Source organism: Vanessa atalanta, chromosome 1, assembly GCF_905147765.1.
Source record: "Vanessa atalanta chromosome 1, ilVanAtal1.2, whole genome shotgun sequence".
Taxonomy (NCBI): domain Eukaryota; kingdom Metazoa; phylum Arthropoda; class Insecta; order Lepidoptera; family Nymphalidae; genus Vanessa; species Vanessa atalanta.
The window spans coordinates 5,803,695-5,813,893 of record NC_061871.1 but is presented as its reverse complement, the minus strand read 5'-3'; the positions used below and the strand labels follow the sequence as shown (position 1 = coordinate 5,813,893).

The window sequence follows — 10,199 nt, the reverse complement described above, 5'->3', positions numbered from 1 at the left end:
TAAAACAAAAAAAATATATTTAATAACAAACTTTTAATATAACCTACATTGAAAATAAATTCATGGTTAGAGATTATTTGTCATTTATCTATTTATGTATATGAACTATGACAAACACACAGATATTTGCACCAATATAAATTATTATATTTATCAGTAAGTCTTTCAAGACATTATTTCCACGGGGGTATTCTTTGCTGCTTGCGAATTTTCTTGCGGCGATTTTCAGACGGCGAAAATAAATTCATGACAGAAGGCTTTTCTTGTCTTCTTGGACTTGTATACAATACCTTGAGTATTTTATCATGCCTTTCAGCTATTATGTCAATAAGATCCTAAACAAAAGCACACACATGTAATTTCACTAGTTGGAAGTACAAAACTACATTAATTTTAAAAACTTTATTTTAAAATAAAATTAATTATCATTACAATTCCGTTGAAACAAGTTGTGATCTATTTTTAAATATATGTATGTAAAATTTACGATGAACGAAAGAAAAACGCTTTAAGGGCCCTCTGGTGTAATAGAAATATTTTCATTTTGGTGTCAACTTGGGGAAGATGTTTGAACAAGTATTTTATTACAACTTTCGCTGAATCCAAACACGTAAGACATTTGTAAAATATTTTCCTAGAGATCCTCGAAGGATACATATATGACGGTGTAATGCTGTCATATCCTGTTGTTATGACAAACATGAGATATTAAATAATCGTTAGCATATACAACTAAACTCTGTTTATTTATTGTTGGTTTGAGGCGAGGGATTGTGTAAAGCTCTAAATTAAACTTAATCATTTCAATGAAAAAAAATATTCGTTACAATTCAATGAACTCTGAAATATTTACCTAAAAACCTATTATTATAAAATGAAAATTTTAAACATATATATATTTATAGTAAGCAAATTATACTCACATCTTTAAACAAAGGGCCTTCATTGACATGTTTATTATTTGGAATTAAAAAAGTCGTATTTGAAGGACATCGCGTAGTCTTCAAAGACGTAGGGTTTTTTGTTGTTTCTTTATAGTTACTTGTATATTTCAAAGGCACATCAGTTTGCGTTGACGCATCCATGGTTGGAATCTTCTTTGGTTTCTGATAAATATTTGATTGCAAAAACTGCTTCTAAAGTGTAGAATATTGATAATTTGATTAAGGTAACACTTCTATTTAACAAATTATAATTAAAACATTAATATTAAACTTGCTGCATTTCTCACTTTCAAAATATTATATACTAACATTCTTCGAATGTATAGGTATTTTTATCACAGGTTCTATAGTAGGGCAAGTTGCTTCTGTACATTGTTGCCAGGTACGGCAGAGGCGTGGTATGAGTGGTCTAGGTTGTGTTTGCACTTGGCACTTTCGCCGTTTGCGCGGTTTTCGTACTGTCTCTTTTTCCCAGTTATATCCTTGAATCTATAACATAATGTATTAGATCATGCTGAACACTAGAGAATTGAAATATTGTATAATTATAAATACATAAATACAGACATTTAAACTTAAAGTTTATAAATGTAAGATAATGGAGCCTTTTGACAATTACCGGTAGTGATTGGTTCTCTGTAAGCACAACAGGGAGCGGTTGCATTGGACGCTTGGGATACGGCACTTTCGATGCTGTTAGCCGCATTGAAGAGGAGTCTACATAACTTGCATTCCGTCGCCGATGATGCTAACGATGGCAAAAAATATTATGAAATTTCCTTTATTTAAAATAGTAGTAAAAGATATGTTTTGCCTCCAATTGTATACGTTTTCAAACGAATTGTTTAAACGTTCTACGATTAAACAATTCGTTTGAAAATCTTCGATTTTAGAAATAAAATATACATATACAGTTGCAGTTTACGTTTGCCGCCTCGGGCACACAAGAAATCCACCTCCTAAATTTAAGAAAAAAGATGCTTTGTATATAGTTAAGAGTAGGTAGATAACTACTTATATGTTTTCGAGCATTCGTTTGCTGTTGATTAAGTAGGTTATTAGTTACTATAAAAAGCCAAATCAAAAAGTAACGACAAATGGGTAATGATAATAAAAAATACCAAGACTGCTGGCCCTACAAAACCAGCTAGGCAAATATGCCACTGCATGGACATCTAATAAGCAGAATCTTACAAGCACTTTCGAAACAACATTTTGCAAGTTTAATTATTAAATGTACGAAAGTGCTGTAACGTGTGGAATGTGCAAAGTTTAGTTATATTTTGAGTTATCAACATTGAGTATTATTTAGTATTAAATTTAAGAATTCTATAAGTTATGTTTAATGTAGGAGCTAAATGAGGCTCGTACATTAAATCTACCTGGATCGGTGTGAGTGCAATCTGGTGAAGCAGATGAACGTTTTAGATCTCCTCCGCCGACATCGCCGTGCACCTTGATGTTGTTACGCACCAAGTACGGTTTTATCTCTTCAAACCATACGTCACACAACTAAAGAAATTGTTATTTTTATAAATCATAAAGAAACATATGAAATAAAGGGTACGTTAGAGTGTTAAATTGTCAGAAGCTGGACTTTAATTTTTAATAGCAACTGTTATTTCTGAAATTATAATATTTACCCCAACTAAAGCATTTTCCAAATCGTAACGTAGACTTTTGGGTAAATTGTTTTTGCATTTTTGATTTGAAGATTTCTTTTTTGTGGCCACATCTCCTGATGCTTTATTAGAATTTACAGTTTGGCGTGTATTTGCATCATTTTTTAGAACGGTCTGCCGTACCTCTGACATTGAGCTGTATTAATATAATTTATATAATATCAATTATTGACTATAATCCAAAAATAATTTCTTTCGACTTTTGTACAATCATAAAAATCATTAAATGTCAACACAAAATGTACCTATGTTTTTAAGCTTCAACCTAAAACGTAATAAATAAATTTCGTTCATTACAAACTCCTTGCTTCATAACAAAGCGTTATATTACAATTAATTCCATTTTGTAAAGAGTGTTTCTTTAATTCGATTATTATGTTACTTGGCAAAGGAACTGGTGAGCATACATTTCATATGATATGCTCAAAAAGCAGAAATAAATAATTGTGATAAAATCATAAGACATTGGGGACCGTGTCTACCATCATGGTAGCGCTATTGATAGCGCTTTGAAATTGTGAAAGTATATATACTATATTATTTGCTATATATGTTTGCAAACATATCCAAGACTTTTGTGATTATCTATTATTTAAGTTTTCAATATGAGAAAACTAATTCTATGAACTCCAGAAAGTACTGAATTTTCGATAATTAATATTGTGAAAGACCAAAGAAAAATATTCTACAAATATATTGCTTCTGTATTGTCAATTTGCGGCGCTTCGTGGCTCTTTTAGTTTGATAAAAGGCGTGTTTATTTTCCTGCCTAGTTTTGTTTGATTATTAAAGAATAGGTAAAACTATTAAATATTCAATTAAAGTTAACAAGTTCTACTGAAATAAAATCTTGTTTTATTAAGAGAGAAACCTTTTGCTTCAAAACTAACCTTTCCTGCATTTTTATCTTATTTCAAAAACGCATAAGAAAATCGTTAGATTTCACATTTAGTTAAATTAAGTTTTACTAAATTAAGAAAGTAACGACGACGGTTTCACTCCCCGCTCTTTAAGTGACCTTTCATTTAGCTTCACTCTAACGAAATTTAGACAGTAGCGTTTAGGCCTCATTGTTTGTAATTGTTTTTAATACTTAGCTAACTTAGCATAGACATAACATTCAAGTGCATGTATTTGCAAAGAGATCTCTCGTGATGTCTTCAAATTATCAACAAATAAGATAGGCTATATAGACGACTGATGAATGAAGATGATTTTGATTTAATCGTATTAAAAGACACGAAGAAAGTACTGGATATAAAATATAAAATACTTACCACTAACAAAAAAAAATACACATAAAATTTAAATAAATGTGTTAAATCAGAATATACAAGAAACGTTGTAGATGTAGACTTGAAACTGAAAAATTACTGAGATTAGTTTTACAGAAGATGATAAAAATGCTGTTACAGAGGTTAAGCTGTATTCGATTCTACGGTATAGGTTGTTTTCAATTGATTGCAAGTTGTTTAAGGTGCTTGAGGCGTATAACGATATTGACGGAGCTGGGGTTAAGGTCTGAATATGCCGCGCTGGTTTATTTGTGAAGTTGTGGATGAATTAGATGTTTGTAATGAGTATTGAGACATTGAGATGACTAGTACTTACAAATATAAAGCTTCTGCGAGATTTAAATTTAGAACAGAATATCTCCAGTAAATGTATGGATTTTTAAAATTGTATTTTGAAAATTATTTGTCATCTTTCTTTCAAAATATAATATTGTATATATTCGAATGTATTGCAACGATACTGTAAGTATTTCTAATAATCGAGCACTATCAATATGAGTGAACTTTCTAACTATTCTAGTCGATTATTATGCAAAACGATTCCATCAATGCCGAAATGATCGATAGCATGGATTTAATTATTATCATAGCTGTGTTAATGAAGTGGATGACGCTACATATGTCAAATCAGAATTAAAATAAAAAAGAATTGTGAGTTAAAGCGCCAATACTTACATAGTAAATGGCGTCTGATATTATAACCCTCTTCATTAACTTTGAAGCTTAGAAATTATTCCCTAACAACCAAATACAAGTAATATAGAAAAAACATATTAGAAGAAGCAAATTTTGCTTTTCAAGCACGGATGATACTTATAATTTGACTTCATGGGATATCCGACGATAGATTTTGTGTTTCATCTTCATCTGATAGAGTATTCTGTAATAGGAAAAATTACATACTATTTTAGATTCTAGATTTAGATTATTTAAAAGCTAATCATCTAATTTTAGCCTATTGGGCGTGTAAATTGTATTCACTTTTATTACTTGGTAATTATATCTTCGTTTACCTTTTACTGCAATGACTGTAACGTTTGTGTTGGCAGCATATGTACAAGGCGTAGACTGAAAAGCAGCCTAGCTGAGACTACGACCTTTTCACCAAATCATCAAATATCATATTGTTAACTTTTTTTTTTATGGTTTTGTACCTTAATTTTGTCTTTGTTTCTTCTTGGTGAATAAAGTTACTTATTATTATTATTAATTGAAAGAAGTTGAAACTTAAATATTGATGAACAGTGTCGGCAAGTCGAAGTCACGGAGTGGATCTATGAATTCAATTAGGTATAAGTAGGATATTTCAATGTTTTCGTATTTATTGTAAATGCTACAACTAAACTTTACGTAGACAAACTCATATTTGTTTATATCATATAAGAACAAATGAAAAGCTGTATCACCGCTTTATTACTTCTCCAAAGAAATAATTATTTTATGAAAACAATATTTGTCGGTTTTCCATTTTTGTCCAGAATTACATTGATAAATACAAATATCGTCAGTTCGACAAACTCGTAGATAAAAATTTGTGCTACTATTATAACAAACCTTACACATGAAAAAATAATATTTAATTCGTCCCTTTAGAACGAAACGAGTATTTGAGGTATACTATAAGAATCTTAGCCAAACGCTTCAGGGTCTTTCAAATTTCCCATAAATTAACATTGAGTGGCAATTTTTGTACTCTATTGTTCCAGCGTGTCTGGCTTTGCATTATTATTTAGGAAAAAAGGCGTTAACATATAAGCACGTTCTACTACAGGATCAATCTATCTAAAACAGCAATGTTCTTCATCAAGGATAATGGCATCTAACCAATGATGATTTGGCTTAATTACAATATACAATAAGGAATGATCGGAGTGAAACTGGAAATGAGTCTATTTGGATGAAAGGGTGACAATCGTTGTCTAGACTTAATGGATAAGATAAACGAATAACATCTAGTTTCTGACTTCGCAAATAATTGCAAACAGACTTGCAAAAGAATAACTACTGAGTTTCTTGCCGGTTCTTCTCAGTAGAATCAACTTTCCGAACCAGTGGTAGTTTTACATTTTATTCAACACTAACATGGTGATACAAAAGTGCTTTTATGACCTCATTTGAATAAAGAATATTTTAATTTTAATAGTTTGAATAATGGTGCTCAACAAGTGTATAATTTATTAAAATTCATAGAAGGTAAGAGATGAAAATAACCATACTATGTACTCGTAAGTTGTCATTAAATTTTGACAACATTTTTAAAATTCTTTCACATGCTTTGTTACTGCTATTCCATATCAAATTAATGGTAGTTACAAATAACATATGAACTATCCTTGATTAATACATTTTTTTTTAATGCAAAAATTTTGACCTTTTTCCAGACTATATATTTTTAATCAAATAATTTGAGTGATCGGCTTTGCGTCCCGATAATGTAATGAAATATAAACATTCGCCGTCCGATCTGTTTCCCCAAACATGCAAGTACTTTTTACCACACGGATTGCGTATTTTTTTACGCGTAAGTAGGATCTAAATGGTGGATAGTTTAATTTCTAAAACACCCAGTTCGAGCTGTTAAGTATGAAAAGCCATTTAATATAAAATAAAATTAATAATTTATTTAATATAAGGATCAAAACGTTGTGATAAGTGAATTAAGTAAGTCGTTACTATTTTTTCAATGTTTTTAACATAGATGTGTTAACTGTTTGTTATCTATAATTTATAAAGAACATGGCTGTCGCTGTCCTTTGTTCTAGACCAAGACCGACTATTTCTTTTCGGCTATACGAAATATTACAAAAATTCTGCAGCATAATAACATACTATACAAAATAATTTGAAAGATCCATATCATTTGGAATGATAGTTTCTGCGTAAATAAAATCAATCAAACACCTTACCTCGTTAGAACATTAGAATGATATTCTGGTTTTATTGCGACCTTACTTTAGGGACTGGTGAAGCTCTGGGATAAGTAGGTAAGTAGAGCAAAATAATGAAAAAATTATGATTACGAATACAAAATATGAAAATGACAGTTCGGATTGTATACACGATAATTTAAAAAGGAAGGTAGGGAAGTGCTTGTCCTAACCTACCTACTTCTATCTAAAATATTTATTAAAGTACATACCTACCTGGTAGGTACTTTAATAAATAGATTATGAGGTAGTTAAAAACGAATGAAAACTTATTTTATAATTCAGTAAACAATCATTTGTCTATCATAACCATAATTAGAAAAAAAATGAATTCATCAAGTTGGATAAGTGTTTTATATGGAAGTACTTCAATATTGTGGGGAATCGCCGCGAAAATCGTTAAGTTGACAGACATCATAGCTATTAACAAACAAAACGATACGATAAACGAAATTCTATTTTACGGATCAGAAAATGAAGAACAAAACAAAAAAGTGGGTTTAAATAATCTTTTCTGCATTTATTATATAATCATACATGCGAGCAAAACTGTCGACGTCTGTGTGCCCACATTGAGAAGCGAGACCATTTCGAAATGTCTTCTTAACGTACATCAGAAAAATCACACTAAAGTAAGAATCATTGTCCATAACAGTAACGATTTAAAAAGTTTGCAATCATTCCGCGATTGTGGCATAGAGGTCAAAATTATAAACTCGGAAGTTAAAATGGAACACGAATTCTTATTAATCGATGCGAATTGCAACGATGCTCTGGCAATCGTCGGGTCCTTGGATTACGAAGTAAATAGAGTAAATTGCAGCCGGGATAATACACTTCTCACCTCGGAAGATGCTCTCGTATCTGTTCTTAAGCGAGAATTCAATAGAATTTGGAATTGTAACGACAATGTTAAGAATGTTAGCAGTCAGGAGAACAAGATTAAATCTATTTAAAATAATTACTTAAACCGACGTCGACCGTCTTTAAAAGCAATTTTTTATACTTTGATCAAAATGTATTTTAATTAAACATAACTGAATATTATAGAAATAAAAGTTCTGATTAACAAAAATAATTTGTTTTTATTTCATTCACAAAGTAAGATAATAATGGCATTAATGATTATTAATAACATAAATACTTTTTACAATTAAATGTATGTTTATTATCTTATACAATTTCATTTGTACTTGAGTGCTTTGTATATGCCAAAATAAATTATTAATAATTAAAAACGCCAAAATTATTTAAATTAATTACGGTGATAATGATATCACAGATTCACTTATAGTTGACACTCGCACATAATAATACTAAATATTATATGTGTCCGTCGAGTCCCATACACTTACAGCTAGCAGTAATTGTTTTTAATATTTTTTATTTATTGGCATTAAAATGTACATTTTCACTTAACCTATTTTATTTTAATGTAGTTGTGAGGTTATATATTTTTTTTTTCTAATACATAAAAACAACGCTATGAATAATTATATATCGTCTTTGGCCGAGCTTACTTTGATATTTCTCATCATTAAAACTGAATGCATTATAGTAATTAAAAGATTCAAATGAGAAATTAATAACATATTATTTAAAACAAGTCACATTTAGAAATTAATTAATTAAAATTTGAGAAAAACATGATTCAGTTTTTTTTTTAATTCTCTAATTACTAGGCACGGTGCGTAAAATTTTAAAGCAAATTAAAAATTGAACAAGCTATTGACATTGCAATACATTGTACGAGTCTGGTATTTACATAAGTACTCAGCCATGCAACCAACGCATTTACTAAATTTTCTTCTGCCCAGTTTTAATTTGCCTGTTTATATAACCATTATCATAAAAATAATTATAATTAGCAATTTTAAACAGTGAAGGGAACATTCAAGTATTATGTCCGGAGACGTACCTTTTTTTTGCTGAATAAATGGGCGGGAGGAAGGATTTGAATAAATCTTACATATAAAAATAAATAAAAAATATTTAAAAATAATACTTATTAGGCAGTAAAATTAATTCCTTATTCAATTGCTTATTAGAAATGAATGAGTGTTCTTAAAAAATTTTGACATAAATAAATTCTCAAGTCTTATATTTCTTTTAGTTTTCTCTTTCTTTATTTTATTTTAAGTCTAAAACTTAGTGTAAAATTCCTTAGGTCATACTTGATCGTCCCCTAATCACGAGAATTGATAGTATCAATAAAATCACATGAATAAAATGAAAATGACTCATTAAAAAGATATTGTAACATATATAAACATAATTTTGTACAAATTATATTGAATATTTATAGTATAACAAGCTATGGGATTATTTATTGAGTTAGAAATTATAGTCTGGTTACATTACATGTAAAAAAAAATACATTTTAAAATAAGCCAAAGCCCAGTAAAAAAAATACTCATTGCACATAAATACATTAAAATAGAAAACAATAAATATTATCAAACCTAATTATATATTTTTAACAGACCTATTTTAAGAAGAAACTTTAAAATTATATTCTAAAACGTATATACATTTTTATGTAAACTTCTTTTAAAATAGGTAAGGATTGATTACCCTTAATATTTCGTTTCTTAACTATTGTAGGGAGACTGAGTCGCTTCGACGACATATACTGTATCATTATTATTTACAAGTAATATACAATTCATATTCATTGAAAATTTACTTAACGCACATTTACAAATTAAATCTATTTAAGTGCAGGAGTTTTGAGCTTAAGTATGACTTTTTATTACCATATTTCAAACATTACTATAAAAGACAATATTTTATCATCTCACAATTGACATAAGACAAAATAAATTTCATTGCCGAGACAAAATAGAAAGTAACAACAAATCAAATATGTTAAAATGCATTTTTATGGACGTTGCATTTACTCTTACAACTCATTGTAAAATATTTTATCTATACTAAGTATTACTTATTTATTTTGAAAAGACCAATTTTAGCGCTCAAAATAGGAGCAATTTGAACAATATATTTTGTAAATATTGTTTTAACTTTTGTATGAATTTTAAACCATGGCAAATTAAGTTTTTTGATAATCAAGGTAGTTTTAACACCAAAGAGAAATATTAAGAAAATTGGAACTTTGTAAAGTTTTAAATACAATGAATGAAACAAAACAAGTTTTGTACAAATTCAATTGAATACAATAGAAATAGAACAAATTGTCATTCAACAATGACTGTAGAATAGCAACACATTCCATAAAAAAAAAATATTTTATTTTAATTTTTTTTTTAGCTAATTATTGCAATAGACTTAAATTCAAATTTAGAATAAGTTAAAACCTTATGTGAGATTCTCACATAGTTGGTCAATCTT

At 29.0% G+C, this 10,199-nt stretch overlaps 1 protein-coding gene across 3 annotated transcripts; it reads right to left on the bottom strand.

Moving 5' to 3' along the window:
• Nucleotides 1–71: 71 nt before the first annotated feature.
• Nucleotides 72–6,942, bottom strand: LOC125065470. 3 transcript variants are annotated; one of them, XM_047673085.1, is made up of 7 exons: nt 6,828–6,942; nt 4,597–4,801; nt 2,316–2,456; nt 1,564–1,692; nt 1,254–1,433; nt 924–1,136; nt 72–335 (listed from the first exon to the last, which is right to left on the bottom strand). In XM_047673085.1, exons 2-7 carry the CDS (start codon nt 4,630–4,632, stop codon nt 174–176), a joined length of 861 nt encoding a protein of 286 aa, XP_047529041.1. In that variant the 5' UTR covers nt 4,633–4,801; nt 6,828–6,942; the 3' UTR covers nt 72–173. The 3 variants fall into 3 exon arrangements, with proteins under 3 accessions (XP_047529041.1, XP_047529022.1, XP_047529032.1); XM_047673066.1 differs by lacking the exons at nt 4,597–4,801; nt 6,828–6,942 and adding an exon at nt 2,588–2,794; XM_047673076.1 differs by lacking the exons at nt 72–335; nt 4,597–4,801; nt 6,828–6,942 and adding exons at nt 540–683; nt 2,588–2,794.
• Between the last annotated feature and the right edge of the window lie 3,257 nt (nt 6,943–10,199).

Coding starts and splice junctions, on each gene's coding strand:
- LOC125065470 (XM_047673066.1), bottom strand. CDS start 2,758: ATGTCAGAGGTACGGCAGACCGTTCTAAAAAATGATGCAAATACACGC. Junction 2,457..2,587: donor TGGAAAATGCTTTAGTTGGG/GTAAATATTATA, acceptor CAATTTCTTTAG/TTGTGTGACGTATGGTTTGA. Junction 336..923: donor AAGGCCCTTTGTTTAAAGAT/GTGAGTATAATT, acceptor GCTTTTGTTTAG/GATCTTATTGACATAATAGC.